At 40.9% G+C, this 26,230-nt stretch overlaps 1 protein-coding gene across 1 annotated transcript; it reads right to left on the minus strand.

Moving 5' to 3' along the window:
- Positions 1 to 401: 401 nt before the first annotated feature.
- LOC132780095 (cytochrome P450 2G1-like) lies at positions 402 to 25,945 on the minus strand. The gene is made up of 9 exons (XM_067461239.1): positions 25,751 to 25,945; positions 17,957 to 18,119; positions 15,560 to 15,709; positions 13,611 to 13,771; positions 11,525 to 11,701; positions 10,051 to 10,192; positions 7,755 to 7,942; positions 6,446 to 6,587; positions 402 to 4,668 (listed from the first exon to the last, which is right to left on the minus strand). The coding sequence occupies exons 1-9, from the start codon at positions 25,928 to 25,930 to the stop codon at positions 4,487 to 4,489; spliced, it is 1,485 nt and encodes a 494-aa protein (XP_067317340.1). The 5' UTR covers positions 25,931 to 25,945; the 3' UTR covers positions 402 to 4,486.
- Positions 25,946 to 26,230: the final 285 nt, after the last annotated feature.

Here is a 26,230-nt window from a genome sequence, read left to right on the forward strand (position 1 = left end):
CTTCCATAATTGACAATCCTGAGCCACAAGAGACCATGGTTTGGTGGGGACTGCCAACCAAGAATAGGGAAGGTTAAGGAACTTCTGGAATGATTTCTGGGAAACTACTGTAGCTAGTAGATGGGAACAGAAGTTGCTTTTGGAATTCTATGATATCAAAATTCCTGGGAAGAAATGAGCTGAACAACACCATAAAATAAACACATTCTTTTCACCTGCTTCTGTTTACCTTTCCTTGATCTTCTCTTCACCAGCCTGAACATGCCCAGGACCTTCAACCTTTTCTCATTGGTTTGTTCTCTGGGCCTCTTATTATTGTTGCCGCCTGTCCTTGAATCTATTACTATTTGTTTATGCCCTTCCTAAAATGAAGGCCCAAGCCTTTATAAGATGTTGTTTGGTCATAGTGTTTATTTCAAAGACAAGCACACCCAGGAATGTTGGTACAATACAGAATCGCCATACATGTTGAAAAGAATAGCAGAGATATTACATCAGGAGAAGTACATATGTCACAATAGCTACATTTTTGGGATTAATATATATATTTAGTTTCAATTTACATATTCATAAAAACAGTGAAACAAATTTATATACATGTATATATGCAGTCATGCTGGCCACATGACCCTGGAGGTCTCTATGGACAACGTCAGCTCTTTGGCTTAGAAATGGAGATGAACGCCACCCCTCAGAGTTGGACACGACTAGACTTAATGTCAAGGGGAAACCTTTACCTTTGCCTTATATATGTATGAACAAATACAATACTTCCTAACACCTATACAATATTTGTATTTGGTTATACTCTCCCCTCCTCCTACTCCTCCCAATTTAGTGACTTCCCGTCCCTTGAGTTGAAGACATTCATATATAATTCCATTCTTCCTTCCTATTACATTGTTGTTCTATTCTTCCTTCTGACCTGATGCTTATTATTTATCAGTTCTCTAAACTGAGTTTAACAGGTTAAATTATGAAGCTACATTTTTATCGCTATGCCTTTCTAACCCTAACCCCAACCCACCCTTAAGCAGCACAGCCCCTCAACATGACATTGCAACAGCAGGCATCTGAAGGGACTCTGGAAGTGACTCCTTATGCTTAGCAGCTTGGGGATCCTGCTAGACTCAGCGCTAACGCTTGATGCTCAGGTGTTGACAGTGGCTGGGAGGGCCTTTGCACAATTAAAGCTTGTGCGCCAGCTGTGACCATACCTCCTGAAGTCTGACTTGGCCATGGTGGTCCACACCTATGTTACCTCTAGACTAGGCTATTGCAGTGCACGCTATGTGGGGCTACCCTTCAAGATGGCCTGGAAACTTCAATTGGTCCAACGATCGGCAGCCAGACTCCTAACTGGAGTGAATTACAGTGAGCGGTCTACCCCCTGTTTAAGGAGCTCCATTGGCTGCTGTTTATTTTCCAGTCCCAATTCAAGGTGCAGGTTCTTACCTACAAAGCCCTGAATGGTTTGGAACCCACCTACCTCTGCGACCGCATTTCCTCCTATTTATTTTTTTACTGTATTTATACCCCACTCTTCTCAACCCCGAAGGGGACTCAGAGCGGCTTACAGATTATGGCAACATTCAATGCTGCATTGAACCTACACGAGCCTTTCCTACGAACCAACACGAGCCCTTCGCTCTTCTGGAGAGGCCCTTCTCTCGCCCCCGCCCCCGTCGCAAGCGCAACTTGTGGGGAAGAGGGAGAGGGACTTCTCTCTGGTGGCCCCTCGGCTCTGGAATTTGCTCCCGGGATAAATTAGGCAAGCCCCCACCCTGGCAGTCTTCAGGAAGAGCTTAAAAACTTGGCTTTCCAGTGTGCCTTAAATGAATGAACAATAACCTTGACTAAACCTTGCATAAAAGGCCCTCGGATGCACATTATTTCACTCTCTAGTACAATTAAATCCCATTGCTTTGTCCCACCTGAACCTCCGCCCAGATACATTACATTGCTCCTCACACCCAGTGTTTTTAAACCTTTTAATCTTTGCAACTGGCCCTGCCCATTGTGTCCAATTATTGTGATTTTATGCTGCATTGTGTGTTTACCTTGCATTGTCTTTTGTATTATTATTTTCATTACATATTATTGCTGTATTTTTATGTTGTATATTTGCTTGTTGTAATTGTTGGGCTTGGCCTCATGAAAGCTGCCCAAGTCCCCTTGAGGAGGTGGCGGCGGGGTATAAATAGAAGTTTTACTATTATTGTTATGTCTAGCTATAAAAAAAATGAACACATTGGCCTCTATCATCAGGAAACAGCTTTTGGCTTTGAGCAGCACCTTTGGCTGAGTCCTTTCTTATTTAAATCCTAGTAGTTTCAATGGACTCTAAGTATGGCTAATTTTGAAAGTAATCCACTGCTCAACTTTATTTCATGGCATCTATCCAAGTGCATGCATCATCCTGATTGCATTTTGCTTTAGGGCATAAGCCATAGTATTTGCTTACATTTCGCCTACTCTTTGAAAATGACTGGAGATAGGGTGCAATCTGAGCTGATGAAATGATGGATGACTCATTAATAAAACACAAGTCAAAAAGCAAATGTGAATGTGTGTTATAAACTGAATGCTACCTTAGCTTGCTTGCTTGCTTGCTCACTCTATCTATCTATCTATCTATCTATCTATCTATCTATCCATCTATCTATAAAACAGAGAATAGCATATACATTAGTGGTTCCCAACCTGTGGTCCATGGACCACCAGTGGTCCCCAAGAAGTAAAATAGCTCGCTTGCTTGCTCACTCTATCTATCTATCTATCTATCTATCTATCTATCTATCTATCTATCTGCCTATCTATCTGCCTATCTATCTGCCTATCTATCCATCCATCCATCCATCAAAACAGAGAATAGCATATACATCAGTGGTTCCCAACCTGTGGTCCATGGACCACCAGTGGTCCCCAAGAGGTAAAATATGGTCTGCAGCCTCAACGTTACTACACCTTTGCCATAAGAGAGACTGGGCTCACAAAACCTTCTTGTAGTGCTGAAGCAACAGGGATGTCGGGAGGAGAAATTCTGACTTGCTCCTCCCTCCTCCTGAGGGGAGGTGTTCAATGTGACCCCTGGAAGTGGGAGCGTCTTGATATCTTCATTTTTACATCTGTTCCTTGGGTTATTTGGGATGCTCATTCAAAAAATTGCATTGGATAGACTACATCAGCTCTAGATTATTAAATGTGGTTTTATTTGGGTGAGCAGATGGTGAATACTGGATGGCATATGTTCTGTATCAGAAACTAGAGCTGATGTGGTGTATCCAATGCAATTTTTCTGAATCAGCATATTCTAATTTAAAGTTGACCAAAAACAGAGGTAGAAGATATCACATATGTATTGTTTAGTTGTTACTTGTATAAGAAAGAGAGAAACCAATCCCTTGGGCCATACATTATTGAATCACACACATTGGAATCCGTATATTAAAACTACATTTTTATTGGCCGGCCATAATGCTAAAATAAAATACAGAATGGCCCTTTTCCTATTTAAAGCAGCACAGCTAAGAACTGAATATTTAGAGTGGATTGGAGTAAACTGTAGGGAGTGGTGCAGATATTTGATCTGGATTGGAACCTTTTTAACATCTTGTCTATTTAAATTTATGTTGTACTGTATGTGTATGTGTTTGTCAAATGTTTTTGATACGGCTAATGGGCTAATCAATAAAAGGTACTTACTTACAAAGTTGACCAAAAACAGATTTGTAACCCTTTTGGTACTAACATTGGAGAGTGGTCCCTGGTCAAAAAAAGGTTGGGAATCACTGATATACACAAACAAGACCAACAGACAGATCAGGCCCTACAAATATTGATGGACTGTATTTCCCAGCATATATCATACATAGATATGCTGACTAGAGCTTTAGGGAGTTGTTGTGAAACAGAATCTTGCTATCTGCATGTTTCCCTCTATAATCTAGGCAGAGATAAAGTTCAAGAGATATTGAATTCTCTAGATGAAGGAGGACATAGGAAAAGCTGCAACAGGTTGGCAATGGAATGCTAAGAATGCTGATAACTCTCCTACTTTCCTACCAGGGCATCCAATGGGCATCCAAGTCTAAATAGGCCAGGTTTGGGGTGAAATGGCAAAAGCAATTTCAAAGGAGAGAAAATCATAGCCCGACCCATAACAGAAAATTAGGGGACAACATACATGCATTCTAAACAACTGGGAAGCAAATATAGGCCATACTCAGCCAATTTTAACTATGAATTTTAAACTCACAATTTTTTACTCTGTATTTTGTGTATTTTAATATATGTATTTTGTAGGAATAGATTTTAATATGTGTACTTTATATTATGATTATGTGTTTTTGTATGTTGTAACCTGCCTAGAGCCACTAGGAGAGGCAAGTAAAAAATACAGTTGTTGTTGTTGTTGTTGCTTCTGCTGCTGTTGTTGCAAGACGACATACGTATTCTGGGTTTGGTCTACTTCTGTTTCTTCCCCTCAGCGTGGGATGATGGACAACTGGTAGAGGGGTGGGATTTTGGCAAAGCCGTTCTCCCTGGGGGTGATGTCAATGTCCTCAGGAGGGATAATGGACTTCAGGTGGAAGCTCTGCAGGATGGTGGTGAAGAAGAGGAAAAGCTCCATACGGGCCAAGGTTTCACCCAGGCATACCCGTTTCCCTGAAAGAGCAAACAAACCAACAGAATCAACAACAGGGGAGGACAGGCAAGAAGAGATTTTTATATGGACATCTCCTGGGAAGTGACTGTAGACAGTATTTATTGTACACTAGCCGTTCCCTGCCATGCGTTGCTGTGGCCAAGCCTGTATATATGTATTTGTGTGTGTATATACTGTATTTGTGTATATGTGTATGGTTTTGTGCATGCGCTATAATTTTTTTTGTTTTTTGGCTTTTTTGGCTCTCTAATTTTGGCTTTTTGGCTCTCTTCTGCTGTGTTTTCAGTGTTTTTATGAGTGATGGTGACTTGTTGGCCTGAGAGGTATATTGTGTCCAAATTTGGTGTCAATTCGTCCTGTGGTTTTTGAGCTATGTTAATCCCACAAACAAACATTACATTTTTATTTATATAGATATTACATTTGCTTGATGTCATGGAATCTTAGGGGGCACCCAGACACTGTCTCCCATTTTTAATCCGTCCATACACTGGTTCCCAAACCCCACCTTTTCATTCTTTTTTTTGTAGAAGAATAAAATTTCATGGAAAGAAATCCCATTGGTATCTAATAAGTGAGATAGCAACCAGTCCAAGCTATGATTCTGCAGATGGCAAGATAATTATTCACACATAAAACAAAACAACTATGCAGGCACATATCTGAAACTTGTCTAGAAAGTGGACAGAAGACATTTCCTCCTTCTATCATAATATTGGTATTTGGAAGTCATCTAATGAAATAGAGATTTGGAGATTTCCCCCTTTTCATGTTTGTATGTTATTAATTTTGTTTCCTCTAGATTAGTGGATCCCAACCTGTGGTCTGTGGAACAACAGTGGTCCGCAAGAACAAAAATATGGTCTGTGGCCTCATCATTAGTACTGTAGCCTCAAAACCACACTGCAACGAGAGTGACTGGTATCCTGAAACCCTCTTTATAGCGCTGAGGCAATGAGGATCTTGGGAGGGGAGAGGCTGACTACCCACAAAACATTACTACTACTACATTAGCTCTAGAATACTAAATATGGTTTTCTGTGGGCGAGCAGATGGCAACTACTGGATGGGATATGTTCTGTTTCAGAAACTAGAGTAGATGTGGTCTATCCAATGCAGTTTTCTGAATCAGCACCCCAAATAACCAAAATGAATCTAAGTTGACCAAAAACTGATTTGTAAACCTTTTAGTACTAATGTTTAAGAGTGGTCCTTGGTCAAATGGATCCTGGTCAGAAAAAGGTTGGGAACCACTGCTCTAGATACTGTGATGGCCATCACCTAAGATAACTTTCAGAGTAGATTGTACCAGTTGATAGAGGAGGAGATGGTCTATGAAGGGCTTCTAATGATGGTAGCAACATGGTAGCAACACTCCCAAGGTTAGTGGGAGATGGATACTGAACATACAGGTTTTCAGGATTACCATCTGTGAGATTGTGTGCAGTGATAGCGGTATTCTTCTGTGTTATATTCTCAGTTCAAGAAAGGTGGGTAGGAAACAGTTGTCAGTGGCCTTGTGTGACATAATTTCTCAATTTGCACATACTATTCCTTACAATTAGAAAAAAACATCCCTAGATTCTGTTAGGGATTAGATACATCCATGGCAGGGAAGAGGTGCATCAGTATACTCCGAGAATCACAACAGTAGTTCTGGAACATGGCTGTACAGCCCAAAAAACTTACAACAACCCAATCACAACAGTGATTGGTTATTCAGAACTTAGGTTCAGAGGTAGGATACCACCCACCCCTTGCTTAGGAAAGCTATACCTGAGGAGAATGGAATAAAGGCATCGTTCTTCTTGAAGCACCCATTCTCATCCAAGAAGTTCTCTGGGTTGAAAACATGAGGGGTTTTAAACTTAGTGGGGTCATGCAGAACTGTGCTCAGCAACGGGTGGACCTCTGTTCCCTGGGGCAGAAGAGAGAAAAAAATATTGAGATTAGAACTGCAATGACTCAGGAAAAACGCTATTAGGTTTCAGAGCAGAAGGTCTCAGATGCTCTTCCAATTGTTGGCAGTCTGTGATCTCCATTTAAGCAGACATGTAAACATACCAGAACTCTTACGATTATTGCTATTTGATGCAGCGTGTTATTGATTTTTCCTGATTTCAGAGGTTGAGGTGATGTTGAACTGTACGAATATGACCCAACAGACTAAGTGACCTATGAAATGTCATTCTTATGATTCACGATTCTGCAATCTGTTCAATGATTTCTTATCACCAAGCTGGTCTAGAACTTATGGTTTCATAACTCGCCCTAGTTTTGATTATGATGTCACAAAAAGTTTTTAAAAATTGAAACATTATTTACTAGGATATTTACCTACGAATGCTCTGACTGAGGTTCATAATACTAGATCACTAGGTTGTATTATTATCCTTAAAGTAAATTCTATCTGAAACATAATAATACTTGATTGGTAAACCTACAATCTGTAAAATATGTTCCAAAACCACTCATTTTCTGAAAAACAAAACAAAAATAACCCTGAAATTTGCTTCTCTCATCCTGCTTTTTCAGGATCTCTTTGTAGGTTGGCCAATCACCTCAGCTTAATTCTCTTCTTTGGGTTGCTTTGGATGAAGATATCCAAAATGATTTTTTTAAAGTCTCTTGAGACTTGACTTAAGGGCTGATGTATTATTCCACTTGCAGGTTTGTTTAAGTTGTGTCTGGCTATCTCCATCAGGTCTAGTAAACAGTCAAATGACACTTAAGACTTTGAACAGATCACAGCCACACATCCCCAGGTCCACATCGAGGGGTCATCTGAGGGCCAAGTACTCAGTGCAGGAAGGGATGAAGGGGGGTCCAAGTGCAGGTCAAGCCCAAGGGTTGGAGGACAGCTCTGTTGTATACCACAATGTCCAGCAACGAGGAACAGCTCATAAAATTTATGGGCTGCATGAAGAAATATTTCATTGAGGGATAATGCCTGCAGGTCACTGACATTCCCCCCCCCCACCAAACACTATAATGTCCTATTAAAACTGCTCACTGTTCCAAAAGTGTGCATCCCACCCCCCCCCCCCCCCCGCTTCATCCTTCTCGTTCTCACTGCCATCTCTACCTTAGGGATGAGGTATCCTCTGAATTCAGTGTCACGGGTGACCACATGGATCAGGTTCATAGGGATGAGATCAGAGCATCTCTGCACTTCATGGATGACAGCATCCGTGTATGGCATCCGGTTGCGGTCTGCCATGTTTGGGATGCAATTCGGTCCAATCACTCGGTCAATTTCCTCATGCACTTTCACTGTTGAACATATTAATGGAATTATTTCCCAAAGCATGTTAATGTAATTTTCACAATATCTGTAATTTCACAGGATAGCAATAAAACATAATTTAACATCTTGCTTTTATGTCCAGAGAAGGGCAACTGAAGTGATCAAGGGTCTGGAGAACAAGTCCTAAGAGGAGCGGCTTAAAGAGCTGGGCATGTTTAGCCTGAAGAAGAGAAGGCTGAGAGGAGACATGATAGCCATGTATACATATGTGAGGGGAGGTCATAGGGAGGAGGGAGCAAACTTCCTTTCCGCTGCCCTGGAGACTAGGATGCGGAACTACAGGAAAGGAGATTCCACCTGAACATGAGGAAGAACTTCCTAACTGTGAGAGCTGTTCAGCAGTAGAACTCTCTGCTTCAGAGTGTAGTAGAGGCTCCTTCTTAGAATCATAGAATCATAGAATCAAAGAGTTGGAAGAGACCTCATGGGCCATCCAGTCCAACTCCCTGCCAAGAAGCAGGAATATTGCATTCAAACCACCCCTGACAAATGGCCATCCAGCCTCTGCTTAAAAGCTTCCAAAGAAGGAGCCTCCACCACACTCCGGGACAGAGAGTTCCACTGCTGAACGGCTCTCACAGTCAGGAAGTTCTTCCTAATGTTCAGATGGAATCTCCTCTCTTGTAGTTTGAAGCCATTGTTCCGCGTCCTAGTCTCCAAGGAAGCAGAAAACAAGCTTGTTCTCTCCTCCCTGTGGCTTCCTCTCACATATTTATACATGGCTATCATATCTCCTCTCAGCCTTCTCTTCTTCAGGCTAAACATGCCCAGTTCCCTAAGCCGCTCCTCATAGGGCTTGTTTTCCAGACCCTTGATCATTTTAGTCGCCCTCCTCTGGACGCATTCCAGCTTGTCAATATCTCTCTTGAATTGTGGTGCCCAGAATTGGACACAATATTCCAGTTGTGGTCTAACCAAAGCAGAATAGAGGGGTAGCATTACTTCCTTAGATCTAGACACTAGGCTCCTCTTGATGCAGGCCAAAATCCCATTGGCTTTTTTTGCCGCCACATCACATTGTTGGCTCATGTTTAACTTGTTGTCCACGGGGACTCCAAGATCTTTTTCACACGTACTGCTCTCAAGCCAGGCGTCACCCATTCTGTATTTTTGCATTTCATTTTTTCTGCCAAAGTGGAGTATCTTGCATTTGTTACTGTTGAACTTCATTTTGTTAGTTTTGGCCCATCTCTCTAATCTGTCAAGATCGTTTTGAATTCTGCTCCTGTCCTCTGGACTATTGGCTATCCCTCCCAATTTGGTGTCGTCTGCAAACTTGATGATCATGCCTTCTAGCCCTTCATCTAAGTCATTAAACCTAAGTCTTTGGAGGCTTTTAAACAGAGGCTGGATGGCCATCTGTCGGGGGTGGTTTGAATGCGATTTTCTTGCTTCTTGGCAGAATGGGGTTGGACTGGATGGCTGACGAGGTCTCTTCCAACTCTTATGATTCTATCTCCTCCACCCTCCCCCATTTTCCCCAGGATATAGACATTTACAAACTACTTCCTTTCCACTCTTCTTACTAAAACGTTATTCTCAACTCAGTTGCCTGATTTTATTAATCATACCTTCAACATAGCCATTTATCTAAAATCTCATCTGATTTAAAGGTGATTTAAAGGTTTCCATAGATATGCTCAAACAGAAAGATTGAATATTATCCAATCTCCCTTATGTCCTGTTTTTACACTAGTCTCAATCCAACTCTTTTAATTTACCTAGACCCATTTTTGACATTCTTTCCTTAAGAGTAATTTTTGCATGAAGAATTGGGTGGGATTGGTTTTTAATGTATTTGTATTGTTGTGACAATTCTATGCTTATGTTTTGCGTATTCTGTATGTTGGTGGTTTGCTCTTTGGAAACTGCCCTGAGTCCCCTAGGGGAGATAGAGCGGTATATAATAATAATAATAATAATAATAATAATAATAATAATAATAATAATAGTCATCATCATCCTCATCATCCAATCACTGATTTGTTTCCAAAAGATAAACCTATACAAAATAAAGCCATCATGGCTGCATCTAGAGCATTTGAAAATCTATGCAACGTTAACCCTTTCCTACCTTGCACCTCAGGATATTTCAACAGAAGCAGAAACCCATATCTCAGGGTGGAGCTGACTGTTTCTGTCCCAGCAAGGAATAGGTTCAGGACAGTACACTCCAAGTTTCTCAAATAAAATTCAGTAGAGGGATTGTCCTTTTCCTGAAAGTAGAAAAGAACAAAACATCAGAACATTTCAGGAAGGCCGGTTGGGCTGTCAGGATGGGAAAGGCTGTCGTATTCAGAGAGTTACCAGAAACAAGGATTTGGTTGCATTGTCACTTCATCCCTGTTGTATTTCAGTTGCAGCTGAACACAAACTAGGGGAAATATATCTTTAATGGGTCAATGTAATCTGATGAAGTAGTCTGCTAAATGCCTGCATTTTGCAAAACTTTGTGTAGTTGGATGAAATTTCCTACGTACAGGCGAGTCTCAAGTTCCGTTGTTGGGTTTCATCCCTGACTGCACAAGTCTCCAGCCTTCAATGAGTAGTTAGCCTAGATAGAATTAGAGTGAGGGATTCCTTTCCCACATTTCCATGTATGCCTATCTCAGAAGGGGCTTTGTCTTACTCTTCCTGCATGCCACTATCTCCTCCTCCTTTGAATACTTAGCAATGTGATATCTGTGAGAGATGAGGTATTTATTTATTGTGTCAAGAGCGAACCAAACAGTTGTATTGTATTTAAAACACACACACACATACAAAGTTTGCAAACTTGGCATTCTATTAAATGTCCTTTGACCAGTAGCTGGCCACTTGGAGTGCCCCTGGTGTTGCTATAAGAAGATCCTCCATTGTGCATGTGGTTTGCTCTTCTTCCACACTCGCATGTCATGGACTCCACTTTGTAGCCCCATTTCTTAAGGTTGGCTCTGCATCTCGTGGTGCCAGAGCGCAGTCTGTTCAGCACCTTCCAAGTTGCCCAGTTTTCTGTGTGCCCAGGAGGGAGTCTTTTATTTGGTATCAGCCACTGATTGAAGTTCTGGGTTTTAGCCTGCCACTTTTGGACTCTTGCTTGCTGAGGTGTTCCAGCGAGTGTTTCTGTGTGATGGGGAAAGCGACAATGCGGGTGATGTGGGGTGCTGGGCAACAGTTTCCACCGCTGGTACCACAGATTCAATCAGCATAGCCCTATCAGCATTTCAAATAAATCACAGTAGCCAGACCAGGGAGGACAAAAGTGGAAGGACAGGGAGGGAAGAAGGTGCGAACTCAATAAAAGTCAAGATCCACCTATACATCTCAGATAATCTAGCTAAGTTGATGGGAAACTGAAAAATCATATGGTTCCTCCCCCCAATAGACTGAAACTAATGGTGCAGTCTTAACAATACTCAGGCTGGTTACTAAATTTGAAAACATTGCTCTTGATCATTCAGAAAACATTCAGCACAAATGTTGACAGATCTACATAGTGCAGCTCCGAGTAATTTTGAATTAAGACATTGGTTCTACTCGTTTTCCCCAGGACTATGTGTTTATGGTACCTTTTCCATCTGGATGAGGAAGCTGTCAATGAAGTCCCGGGGAACGTTGAGGTCCAAAGTCTCTTGGTTCTGCTTTGTTCTCTTGCAAATAAAGAGTCTAATGACTTTCAGAAGCTTATAGTTCCTGGTCTGGGGCCCTGGGAAGTACTTCATAAAGCTGTCATAAAGGTCGTAGAACTGCAAGGAGAAAAAAGTAATGTCAACCAAGTGACTTGCAACAATCCTCTGTGATACGCATAGCTTTGTTTTTATTTGCCGGAGGAGGATTTCTGGAGATGGTGGCAAGTGGGCAACAAAGACTGCATTATTCTTCAGAGTAGACTTCACTTACACATACAACCTTGCAGGTCTAATATCTGGGTGAATAGTCTAATGCATAAGTATTGCAGGTGACTACTTTTGACAGAGAATGCAACTTTGGCATAAGAATAGAGAGTGGTCAAGGGATCCCTGACAGCAGAGATCCTTGAACAAGTCAATAATGTCCTAAATGGTTCCAGCCCAGGTTATCTGTCCGAATGTATCTCCCTCTATGAACCGTCTTGGAAATTAAGATAATCTGGGGAAGTCCTGCTCTCGGTCCCACCTCCTTTGCAGGTGTGGTTGGTGGGGATGAAGGACAGGGCCTTCTCAGTCCCTCCCCAGTGAAATCAGGTCACCCCCCTCCCTCCTGACCTTCAGGAAGCAAGTAAAAACATGGTTCTGGAACCAGCTTTTGGCCAATAGTGTGTGCAATAAGTGAAGCAGACTTATGTGCAGTAACGACTGTAACGGCCTTTGACTATGTCCTCAGATTACGGGATTTTAAAATTGTGTGTAATGTTTTACAGTGTTCCTTCGCTACTTCCCAGTTCACTTTTCGTGGACTCGCTGTTTTGTGTGTTTTTGCCTCCCAGAGTGGCGTTCCAATCCCGCCTTCTGACAATGATGGAGTGTGGAAGGGGGTCTCCCCCTCCCCCTCGGGAGAGAGGCAGCCAGTCAAGAGAGATTTCAAAGCAAAGCAGAGATAGCTAGCAAAAAATAAAAATGTGTGAGGTGCCTTTAAATCTCTCCTCACTTCTGCTTCACCCTCAAAATGGGATATGCATATATAGTGTCTCTACTTCGCGGATTTTCACTTTTTGCAGGTGGTCCTGGAACGTAACCCCACAATTAGTGAGGAAATACCTTACTGTTTTTAATTTGTTTTAATGTACATGTTTATTCTCTGTTATCTGTTGATGGTATCAAATTGCTGCTGATTGTAAGGTCGCTCTGAGTTCCCTTCAGGGTTACGAAGAGTGGGATATAATATAGTAAATCAATAAATAATCAAACAAACTTTTCTGGTGAGACATGGAGACAAATGTGGTTTGGTTCTATGACCCCATGATTGCCAAAATCTGTGGATGCTCAAGTCCCTTCATATACAGTGGCAAAATCAAATCAAGGTTTGGCTACTGGAATAATAATAATTATTATTACTTTGGAGGGAGATATTTTCAGAATGTAGCTGGCTGGATCCATGGATATAGATATGAAAGCTAACTGTAAATACATATATGAATTGCACAAATATGTGTAGTCAAAAAGGAAATCCTGGAGGTTTCGATACTAGTGTTATTGTGAGCTGCAAATAAGAGAAACTGGAGCTGAACAATATGGAAATTTTGTAAGAGTGTGTGAAAGAGAATGTTTCCCAAAGGGAAAAGAGGAGCAATAGTAGATGGAAATGTAAGGAAAATAGGAAGTTGGGTGAAGGAATGCTCAAAGGAACAGGAAGAGCACCTAGATGAATAAGCTCTGATGATTACATAGCACTGAGTCATGTTGCCAAAGTGGTGTGAAACTGCATTGATTCTAGAGTGTAGTTGGCTAGGTGCACTCTTGGATTTATAAGAATGTGATGCAAGCTTGTAGCTATTAGGAGAGCACTCGCGACCTATCTATAGCCGTGTCTTTATATGTCAAGTCAAGGTTAGGTCTGTTGTCCTTAATATCCATTTTAGTACAAGATTTCTGCAAAGGAAAGCCATTCCCCAGACAATACATTCCTACTAGCAGATCACCTTTTTATACTTGGTAGAGGAAGGGGAATTTGGGGTACCTGCGCCTGAGCTGTGCTTATTTCTCGAAAGCTGCTGTTCACAATCTCCACGAGGTTTTGGAAATCCTTGTCCTCATAGTCAAAGCGATTACCAAAGACGATCGAGCAAATAACATTGGAGACAGCCCGGCTGAGGAAAAAGGTGACATCAAAAGGCTTCTCTGAAACACAAGAAGAGATAAACAGGGTGAGAAATTCCTCCACTCAAGGTGTTGAAAGCACATCTTGGTTTAAGTCAGTGGATCTCAACTTTCTTAATGCCGTGACCCCTTAATGCAGTTCCTCATGTTGTGGTGACCCCCAACCATAAAATTATTTTGTTGCTATTTAATAACAGTAATTTTGCTACTGTTATGAATCATAATGTAAATATTTGATATGCAGGATGGACCAAATTTGGCACAAATACTCATACGCCCAAATTTGAGTACTGGTGGGGATGGGGAATTGATTTTGTCATTTGGGAGTTGTAGTTGCTGGGATTCATAGTTCACCTACAATCAAAGAGCATTCCGAACTCCACCAATGATGGAATTGAACCAAACTTGGTACGCACAACTTCCATAATCAATAGAAAATACTGGAATGGTTTGGTGGGCAGTTTGGGAGTTGTAGTTCACCTACATCCAGAGAGCACTGTGGACTCAAACAATGATGGATCTGCACCCAACTTGAAACAAATACTCAATATGCCCAAATTGGTGGAGTTTGGGAAAAATAGACCTTGACATTTGGGAGTTGTAGTTGCTGCGATTTATAATTCACCTACAATCAAAGAGCATTCTGAACCTCACTAACAATAGAATTGGGCTAAACTTCCCACACAGAATCCCCCCCATGACCAACATAAAATACTGTGTTTTCTGATGGTGTTTGGTGACCCCTCTGACACCCCATCATGACCCCAGGTTGAGAAATGCTGGTTTATATGCTTGGGGTGCTGTAGACTAGAACATCCTCATTCAAACTTGTTCCCACAATGTAACTGGATATTGTGGTATATGTAGTCCAACACATCTGGAGAGCAAGCATCAGAATTAGGAAAAGCTGGCTTAGAAGATGCCTCACAATACATGAGGAAATGTGGAATAATGGGCAAATACTGTCAGAGTTTTATATTGTTTAGGTCATTTCTAAAGTGAAAAATGGGTAAGTGATTGTAAGAATCATGTCCAATCATTGTATCGCCAGAAACAATCAAGCCACCTGTGGGAGTTTACTCCTAATAGAGACTAAGTACATTGTGTTACTCGAGGCTGGAAATAGGTTGGAAAAAGGTTGAAGATTGGAGAGAAAGTTTGGAGCCCAAGGCTGGAGCTGGAATTGCTAGAGGTGTATTATTGGTACAACGTCTGAAGAGCAAGACTGTGGCGTCTTATCTAGAGATAAGGACTTTGTGTTTACAAGCCATTGTGTGGAAGCAGCTGGATATTCCAAGGACTCTGCTTTATTTGTAAACACCTTCATATAAATATTTCTTTGCTAATAGACAGTTTGTTTTTGTTGGGTTTCTCCTCCTTGGACGAAGGGCGCAACTTCCGCAGAAGGGGTTGGATGCTTGGAACCCCAGTTTGATAGCTGCGTCAAATACGCCCACCTTAATCCATCATCTGATGTACAGACTTTCATCTATTGTCTACATTACACAGGTGACCACTTTTTTTGGATAGCAGAAATGATATTCCTCCTCTGTGTTTTTCCACTCATTTAGAAATGAGGAAATGCTTCACATTTTATTCATGTCCCATATCCATTTTCATTACTCTTTTCACCTCTGTCGCATGTTGGGTCAATATGCCTCAAATCTCCATTGCATCCTAGTTTTCTTTTATCTTTCTTGAGTCCCAAAAGTTATCATAGGCATTTGGACCCCTGAGCTGTCTTGTTTTTAGGGGGTTTTCACTGTAGAAATGCAAAACAACTCCAGCTTAACAACTTCATTTACTCACCCTTGGTTTGCCTAAAATCTTCTAGCAAGAACTGGGCTTCCTCTTGGATTCGCTCTTCGATGGTTCTTTTTCCCATTCCAAAGTCCCTCAGGACACAGAGAGTGAACCGACGCAATTTCTTCCAACGCTCCCCATTGGAAAATGCTTCCCCTGAAGGAATCAAGACAAGAATGGCATGACAGCCAGGAAGTATAAGGACTATTATCATAAGACTTAGGGCCCATCCAGGCAGGACCTTTATTGTGCTATCTACCGCAATAAAGGAAGGGCTGTCCAGAAATTGTTCTGGACAGTCCCAAATTTATTCGCTACAAACCAGGAAAACCCTGGTTTGTAGTGAATTAATTAATTTGATAGTGGATTTATTCTGTGCCTTCTTGGAAGGCAGGGGATAAATCCACTATTTTCGGTGTCTGGATTACAGTCCAGACACCATTCCTACAGTTTACTGGGCTAAATAAGCCCGGTGAACTGTGGGAATACACACCCGTCCCCTCAAGGCCCCGGACCCCTTAGAAAAGTAATAATAACTTACCCGTCCTCCATTACAAGCCTTGGCTGGCTCTCCTGGTGTGTAGAAATGACGTGCCAGGAGAGGGGGGGGAAGAGGAAAAATGCTCCCCCGCTCTCCTGGTGCGTCATTTCTACATGCCGGGAGAGCCGGCCAAGGCTTGTGATAGAGGACGGGTAAGTTTTATTACTTTTCTAAGGGGTCTGGGGGCTTGGGGAAAGGGGGAAGGGCCTCCAGACATTCTCTAGGGCTAGTCCTGAGAGAACGTCTGGACACCCATCCCAGAAAGCTTGCACTTTCTGGGGTGGGTGTGGACAGGCGCCCAGAAACATCCATTTTTTTTTTATGTGAATGCTTTTGGGATAAAGGTCTGTTTTGATCTGGCCTAAGTTGGGATGATGATGTTGCAGATGATGATGGTGATGATGATTCAGGACACAAAGTGACTTATGAAAGTTAATCAGTTCCACCTAAATTTCATATCACATAAAACTTTTTTAAACTATTGTTAGATTAAAAGGGGCTAAAATATACAATCAGCCCTCCAAATTCCATGGTGAAGAACCATGAAAAAATAGGATTAAAATACTGCTATTTTTTTTACACAAGAGAACACCTCTCTCAAGGTCCTATAGTGTGATTCTGTGGTCAATGTTTATGGAAAGTTAGCCACAGAGCTGTGCTATATCTTAGATCCTGGAATCTTTAGGTCTTCTAGCACGACTCTGGTAGAAGTTGACTGCAGAGTCCCATGGGATTTGATTATTTTGTCATGGATTTGGTGTCTCTGAGGGCCTTGTCAAAAAGGACAGGTGAAGCATCCCGCTTTGCTTAGTCTCTGCAACAAAAGAGAGGGGCAGTGGGGTGAATCAGTCACATTGCATGCACGTCTCTCTTGGTGACACTTTCCCCATCACATGGGAAAAGTGTCACCCTTGTGAAGAGGCCCCATGCTGGCTGTATTGGAGCCAACACAACATGGGAAGCCTCCTGTGTTCTGGGGGAAGCGTCCAATGGCGCTTCTATCACAGTTGGGAGCATAGCCTCTGCTGGAAGTCCCATGACATCATGCGATGTCCGATGTGGCTCCGTCCTGAAGATGACGTGGAAGCGTCCTAGGATGCTGGTGAGATCCTAAGACACCAGAGCATACCTGTGCCATGACTTCCACCCAAGTTGAATGCAAAACATCTGAAGGCCCACCATGGCAAAGAGACTGATAATTTGGGCCTAGCCTCAGAACAGGCTAATAATGTGAACCAGCTCATACTGGAACTGGAGGCTGCCTGAAAAAAATTAGTGAACTGATGGGGTGAGGTTTTAGGGAAGTATTGTCCATGTTGTCCATGTATAAGTAACCTGGCATTAAAGGTATTTCCAAGATTATCTTGTGAGTGCCTTTGACTGCTATCAAGGTCCTGCCAACATCACATGTTCATGGATTAATCCAATCCATGAATAATCTGCAAATCTGCAAATGTAAAATTCACAAATAGTGCAATTCTAAAAACTGCACTTTCTGTAAGCAGTATAGCATTTTCCGAAAGGATCTTTTTTTCTGAGGAATCAGCCGTCAAAGGATTGCCTGATGAGAGATCTTCATTTGGTTTCAGAAAGACAGCAAGGAACATGCCAGTCCAACCTCTCTAAAAAAAAGGAGTTCCAGAGCCTGGACAAATGTGAGAGAAGGTCCTCTCTCACATTCCCACTAAATGCTCCTGTGAAAGTGATGAAACTGAAAGAAGAGTCTACCTAGATCAAAGATTCTCAACCTGGGCTCCTCCAGATGTTTTGGACTTCAGCTCCCACAATTCCAAAACACCTGGAGGAGCACAGTTTGAGAAACACTGACCTAGATGATCTCACGATATGAAGATAGTCCTCACCATATCCTTGGAACGTTGTTTCCAGGGTAAGATTAGTTTTCCTTCCACTGAATTCTTCAGCCTTGTCTACCAGGGCCTCCTTCACAGCATCATGTCCACATAAGATCACAGCTGGCCGCATCCCAAAGTAGACAGTGAACACAGGTCCATATTTTTCACTCAGCTGCATAGGAAAAGCAGAAACCTTTTTGCTTTACTTTTTACTTTCTTGAATAGCATGATGGCTGTCTGCTGGATTAAAGGATATTAAAGGAATTCCAATTGGTAAGAAACAAGGGCGTATTTGAGATGCTTCTTAGGATAAGACCACACTGGAGTTTGAAGACATAGAAGCAATGCACTTGTTATTATGATATGTGGACAACACAGAGCAGACAACTTTTTTTCCATCTTTTGATCTCAGATGCAGCTACTCCACCAAGATAGAATGGTATCTTGGTGGAATAGTATACAGGATGGATCTTTGTTTTGATTGTCTGATCCTTTCACCATAGAACAGTGTTTCTCAACCTTCCTAATGTCGTGACCCCTTAATACAGCTCCTCATGTTGTGGTGACTCCTAACCATAAAATTATTTTGGTTGCTACTTCATAACTGTAATTTTGCTACTGTCATATATCATCATATAAATATCTGGTATGCAGGATATATTTTCATTCACTGACCAAATTTGGCACAAATATCTGATACACCCAAATTTGAATACTAGTGGGGCTGAGGGGGGTGGGTGGGTGATTTTATCATTTGGGAGTTGTAGTTGCTGGGATTTATAGTTCACCTACAATCAAAGAGCATTCTGAACTTCACCAGTGATGGAATTGAACCAAACTTGGCACACAGAACTCCCATGACCAACAGAAAATACTGAGAGTATTTGGTGGACACTGACCTTGAGTTTTGGAGTTGTAGTTCACCTACATCCAGAGAGCACTGTGGATTCAAACAATGATGGATCTGCACCGAGCTTGGCACAGATACTCAATATGCCCAAATGTGAGCACTGGTGGAGTTTGGGGAAAATAGACCTTGACAATTGGGAGTTGTAGTTGCTAGGGTTTATAGTTCACGGGCAATCAAAGAGCATTCTGAACCTCACCAACAATAGAATTGGTCCAAACTTCCCATGACCAACAGAAAATTCTGTGTTTTCTGATTGTCTTTGGTGACCCCTCTGACAACCCCCTCCAGGGGTCCCAACATCCAGGTTGAGAAATGCTGCCATAGAAACTTTTCCTAATTAGTCACCTCATACATCGCTAGCTCCTTTTGTCCTTTCGGAGGAAAAAGATGCTGTAAGAATATCTGCTGCATCTCCAAAAGGAATAACCTGCAGCTACTTGAGGATCATGTTCTTGGAAGAGAAAGGCAGGATATAAACCTGTTAGTTAACAAATAACATGTGATTATGTTATGTGATTATGGTGCCTTTGGCTCAAAATTAGTAATCCCATACTTAGACTATATGAGTCACCTGAATAAGCCTTGCACAATTTAGTAAAATAAGCAAGTAATCGTTATGTTTCTTCACCTTTGGCTCATGCTCTAATTACTTCTTGTAATGCTTGTAATTGCCTTGCTTTTATTACTTTGAACTTGGAAAGGATTTTCCAGGTGCTTCCAGATAGGAATGCTAATCCTAGAATGTTTTGCCCATGCAAGTGAGGACAAGTATCTTCTACAGTCCTGGTTCCCAACACACACACACTACAGGTATGGTGTAAATTGAATTTCAAGGGGGGCAATTCAAGAATTAACTATTGACTGATTTATTTTGCACGTTTTATGGTTCTAGGGGCCTCATATTCAGTATACAAATATATGTTGTGACATACACATTTTAAAAATTAAAATAAGAATGTACTCAGCTGTCAGAGGGTGACAATGGAGAGGTGGAAACCCCACTGATAGAGAGGAGTGGTGAGCACATGGAATCAACTAGAGAGTGCAGGAACCTAGAATAGAGAGGCAATTTTCATTCCAAACACCCCACTCCTCTCAGTTATAAAGCAATACTTTTGGGTTAGTTACCTGGGAAAAAGCCCATAGTCACCTACAGATGTGAGAACTGGATGATAGGGAAGGCTGAGCAAAGGAAGATAGATGCTTTTGAACTGTGGTATTGGAGGAAAGTTCTGAGAGTGCCTTGGACCTGCAGAAACTTATTGGCAGTGCATAGGGTGCAGACCCAAAAACAGTAAGAACATCAGCCCTGGCCTTGTCTTACTGAACTGCTGAATATGCCTGCCCTGTTCGGCACAAGTCTGCCCATGTGAAGCAGGTGAATATAGCACTGAACGAAAAATGCAGAATAATCACAGGATGTCTCAAACCTACAACTGTTGATAGATTCTATAACAGGAGTCCTCAAACTTTCTAAATGGAGGGCCAGGTCACAGTCCCTTAAACTGTTGGAGAGCCGGATTATAATTTGAAAAAAAGTGAATGAATTCCTAGGCACACTGAACATATCTTAGTTGTAGTACAAAAAACCCACTTTAAAACAATTAAAATAGAGAACAATTTTAACAATGGGAAGTGTGGGCCTGCTTTTGGCTAATGATAGGATTGCTGTTGTTGTTGTTGTGTGTTTTCAAGTCGTTTCAGACTTAGGTTGACCTTAAGCGAGGGCCGGGTAAATGACCTTGGAGGTCCGTATCTGGCCCACGGGCCTTAGTTTGAGGACCCCTGCTCTATAGGTTAGCTGGCATCCCCCCCCCCCCCCCCCCAATATGCAAAGGGAATTTACTGCTAACTGTGGGAGAAATAAGGTTGAGCACTTTGAAAGCCACCCACTGCATGGCTATCAGCCGCCTCCCAGTAGACTTAAATCAAGGAAAAGCTTAATGAGAACCACCACTCCTCTTAATATTCACCGAGCAACAGGAAGAGTATCCCTCTGGGCAGCTCAACCAGGAAATCCCAACTGGATGCCCCCCAAGGATCTTTCTCCAGGGGCAAACCAAGATTGGGCAACTTGGAAATCCCTTAACAGAGTCAGAAGTGGAGTGGGCAGATCAAAAGACAACCTGGCAAAATGGCACCACCTAAAAGGATCCTCCACCTTGTGTGACTGCGGAGCAGAACAAACAACTCTACACCTGTATGCTTGGGCTTTAAACAATTCTGCCTTGTGTACAGAGGAAGAATTGTTTAAAGTTACAGACAACGCAGTTGCTGTTGCCTGTTTTTGGTTTTAAATTATTTAGCCACTTGTGCTCCTTTTATTTTATCAGTTTTATATTTGTTTATTTATGCAATGCTTTTGACATGAAATAAAAACTCCTCTCGGTGTGCTTTTAATATTATGAGCTATACTGTGTGTGTGTGTGTGTGTGTATGTGTATGTATTTTGTTCTGTACAAGAATGTGAACCACCCTGAGTCTGCTTCGGGTTTTTTTTTCCGTGTCAGGAGCAACATGAGAAACTGCAAGTCGCTTCTGATATGAGAGAATTTACACTTCGGGGTTGAGAAGGGCAGTATACAAATACGGCAAATAAACAAACAAATAAATAAATGTAGCAAGAAATCAGTGAAAAAAATCTAAAGCACATGTATTACTTTCATAGGAAAATCAATATTTTTGTATAAAAAAAAAAGATTATTAGCCACAAGAAAATAAGCATCAGGGGAGAGGATATTCACAGATATTATCACCAAACACATATAATGAAGTTGGACACTTAAGTTAGCCTGAATTCAATGCAGATTACTCAAAAAAATTCATTTTTTAATTTTTCTCTTTCATGATACTATGTTGTTTGGAAGCTTGTTTAGATCAAGTCAATGGCCTTTTAGGCTTCCTCCATGTGAGTAAATAGGAGTTCCTAGGAGTGGACAAAAAGGACCCCAGCTGTTGCAGTAAGAGCAGAACTGGGATTGTATACAGTTGATGGTTTATCCAAAATTGGAGCATACAGCTACTGGGTAAAACTGAATGCCATGGCAAATGATAGTCTACCAGACAAAAAAAAATCAGTATCAGACCTCCTCGCTAGTTCAATTGACAAAACATACTAGGAGTTGTGGACTTCTGACTCTATATCCAAATCTCCTAGAAGAACTAGATGCAAAAATGGTTGCACAAGGAATACTGGATATAGAAGTTCAGAAAGATATTACTGCCCTCAGTAAAGCTGGCTCATTGAAATAGCTAAGTCGTTTAAACATACTTTTCAAACAGCCCAATATCTAAAGACAGAAATGCCTAAACATCTCTGGAGGGTATTCACCAGAAATAGATTTGAATAGCTGGCTACAATGGGTCAAACAAGGAAGGTTTAACCAAGTTCCATATAATGCACAATTTTGTATCTGTAGAACATCAGAGGTAGAAGATATCACACATGTACAGTTTACTGGTAACTTGTACAAGAAAGAGAGAAACCAATACCATGGACCGTGCATTATATAAAAAACACACTTTGTAAGTTTTCCAGGCTGTATGGCCATGTTCCAGAAGCATTCTCTCCTGACATTTCACCCACATCTATGGCAGGCATCCTCCGAGGTTGTGAGGTGTGTTGGAAACTAGGCAAGTGAAGTTTATATATCTGTGGATATATAAACTATATATAAATGCATAGATGCAGGCAAAATGTCAGGAGAGAATGCTTCTGGAACATGGCCATACAGCCCGGAAAACTCACAACAACCCAGTGATTCTAGCCATGAAAGCCTTCAACAGATACATTACACACTGGGATTTTTACTGGCTGGCCAGAAGACTAAAATAACATACAAAACATTCCTTTATCTATTTAAAGCAACTCAGCTGAGAACTGCATATTTAGAGGCAATTGGCGTAAATTGTAGGGGTGATGCAGATATTTGATCTGATCAGGAGCTTGATCCCTTGTTAACAGCTTGTTTATTTTAACTTTGGTTGTAATGTGGGTGGTATGCTGTATGTGTATTTGTTTACTGTGTTTATTAAATGTTTTGATACAGCCAATGGACTAATGAATAAATTGCATGAGACTTTTTGAATAACAAGAATTATATGTCATTGGGGGAGGGGGCATCAGGATTTTAGAGATGCGGAAGTGAGACATGGCCAAATAAAGTGTCATCTTCCACACTTTTCGTAAAGAAAATGAATATATCTGCAATGAATGTTGAATGATGGCTCCAGAAACCAGAGTTTGATTCCCTAATCAGCCATGAAAACTCACTGGGTGGCTTTGGGTAAGTCACATAATCTCAACCCAAGAAAACCCTGATTGATTGTGTATTTGAAGAGGGTTGAACTGGATGGCCCTTGTTGGCCTTCCAATTCCCAAGACATTCATTCCAAGGGTTTGGACCTTGGAAAACTATGACTCCTATCTTAGCCCAAGAAAACCCTGAGATAGCCTTATTATTATTATTTTACTGACACAAAAACACAGTATGCAAACGAGATCTATATTTTGGATTTCGTATCTCAAAATCACAAGTCGAACACTTCCCAAGCGTCTAGGACTTATTATTATTATTGTTATTATTATTATAGAACTTTGTCTAGTTTTCTCCCATTATCTTAAATTTTTAGATTTCTTTCTGCCCAGAAATACATGCGGTTTTTATGAGACTTGTGGAGCTTGGCAGGGGAAAAAAGACAGGTTCCAAGCAGTTTTGCATAATCTTTGTGTACCGTTGCTCTTTTCCACCCAAGAAAAGCGTAATCTTACGTAATAAAAATTTTACAATAATGGTTTCGTTGTACAAGATTGCTGGGTATTTTTCTGCAGGGTATTAATTGTATTCTACAAAATTATTAGATGTGAGGTCTGGGTGGGGTGTGAGAGTTTGTGCATGTGTTTTGTATTGTTGTTGCATTCGAGTCATTTCCAGCTTATGGTGGCAATACAAAACACATGTACAAACTCACACCCCCCACCCAAACCTCATATCTAATAATTTTGTAGAACACAATTAATACCCTTTTCTTGGGTGGAAAAGAGCAATGGTACAAAAAAATTACGCAAAACTGCTTGGAACCTGTCTTTTTTTTCCCTGCCAAGCTCCACAATTCTCATAAAAAAAGCATGTATTTCTGGGCAGAAAGAAATCTAAAAATTTAAGATAATGGGAGAAAACTAGACAAAGTTCTATAATAATAATAATAATAATAATAATAAGTCCTAGACGCTTGGAAAGTGTTCAACTTGTGATTTTGAGATACGAAATCCAACATATAGATCTCGTTTGCTGTGACATACTGTGTTTTTGTGTCAGTAAAATAATAATAATAATAATAATAATAATAATTATTATTTGTTTATTTATATTCCACCCTTTCTCCTTGGAGGGACTCAGGGTAGATTCGAAACTTAACAGGCAAACATTCAACAACAATACATTCATAGCAACGAAATTTAGAAACCCAACATATAAACACAAATTATGACTTAAAAAAATTGTTTTATTGGTTTTATCCCACTCCCACCCTCCCCTCCTTGTACATGCAATTTATAAATCAAACTACAGAAGTTTCATTTGAAATATCAGCCTCAGTCTTAATTTTTCTACTCTACATCTTAACACATTTTCTAAGTAATTCCTAACTGGTTTTCCCATCCTCTTAATTATTGTGACCTTTTCAATTTTATCTATATTATTCCATTTGCAATTTTTTATTCCCACATTTAACTTATTAACTATATAGTTATACCAATTAATCAGTGTCCATTTTGTTTTATCTTTCCAACCCCTCACTAAAACAATTAACACAAATTATGTCCTGTGTCTGATATAACAGGCTGCGTTTTTTATTTAATTTTAGTTAACACAAATTATGACTTAACAACTAAAATTAAATTAAAAAAAACACAGCCTGTTATATCAGACATAAGACAAAACATCAAACATTGAACAGAAGCATCAATTTCCAAGTTCCTTGGGGGCAAATAGATTGATCATTGCTCAAGATCTCTATTGAGCTGGTGGGGCGAACATTACATTAGTCTCTCCACCGAAGAGCTCCAAAAAGTGAGAAAGTTTTATACATTTCCAAAGCCAATGCAAAATGATCTAGCTAAAAAGGACCATTGTACTAACTGCCTCTGATCCATTAGGGTGGATGCAGTGCATACTATCAATAAATTGACCGAAGGATTGGGGAGATGGATGAAAAACATTGGATGGAGGAAAGCTTGAGTAGGGATGTATTTTTGGTTACTTGGGGGGAACAGCAAGATGTAATTGAAGCAGAGTTGAATTTAGCAACTTTAAGCCCTTACTAGATTTTGTTGTCCTGTCTTCATATATATCTAATACAAAATATAGTAACACACTGTAAAATATAATGTTGGGTTGTTGTAGGTTTTTTGGGCTATATGGCCATGTTCTAGAAACATTCTCTCCTGAAATTTCACCTAGGCATCCTCCTATGTTGTGAGCCTGAAAAACCTACAACAACCCAGTGCTTCCAGCCACATTAAATATATTGTTATTTTTCAAAGTAATATTTGAAATGTTTCCTCATACTTTTTCTAATGGAAACCCTTTTACTTTGGGGTCTCCTTGATGTGGCATCTGATTCATTAACACCATTTGCTGTTTAGCACCACATCGTCAATGCTCAATCCCAAAATGAAAAATTTTCTGTGGTGCCCTCCCCGTTCCATGATGCCCTAGCAGGTCCATTTTGTTTAATGATTAATCCAATCCTGCATTGAGACTTTTTAAAGAGAAGACATGGAAGAGGAAGAGGAGTAAGGAGATAGCTTCAATGAATCTTGAGACTAGTCTCCTTAGCTTTGCCCTTATAGCCAAAATGCCAATGCTGTTTTCCAAGAGGCAATCACTCACCTTCACCAGAGATTTTAGGGTTTCAGATGACTTGATCTGTAGGAAATTCCCAATCAGAGGCAGGGGAGTGGGTCCTGGGGGAAGCCTCCCCTTGTTTGATATTTTTCTCTTAAATGATAAGAAGGCAATGCACAATAGACAAATGACAAGAAAGAGGGTGACTGGTTCAGATAGTTCCATGATGGTGTTTGCCACTCGTTGAACTCCCTTTGGATCCCCTCTTGCTTTTTATTAATTTTGACTAGATTCAGCCCCACCTTCTGCTTTGCATAACCATGCAAGGTAAGCACATGAAGACTGTAATGTCTAAAATTAGAGCCAATTTCATGTCTTTTTTCTGGTTAATCAGTATTGTGAATATGTGGAGCAGAGAAGTTGTGAGTTGGCACTTAGGTCTTCCCATGAATGAACGTTTTTGGCTTGCTTGGATAATAAGCCAGGTGGAGGGAAAAGGAAAGGGTTGAAGATTGAAAGAATTGG

Source organism: Anolis sagrei, chromosome Y (genome assembly GCF_037176765.1).
Source record: "Anolis sagrei isolate rAnoSag1 chromosome Y, rAnoSag1.mat, whole genome shotgun sequence".
NCBI classification, from domain to species: Eukaryota; Metazoa; Chordata; class Lepidosauria; order Squamata; family Dactyloidae; genus Anolis; species Anolis sagrei.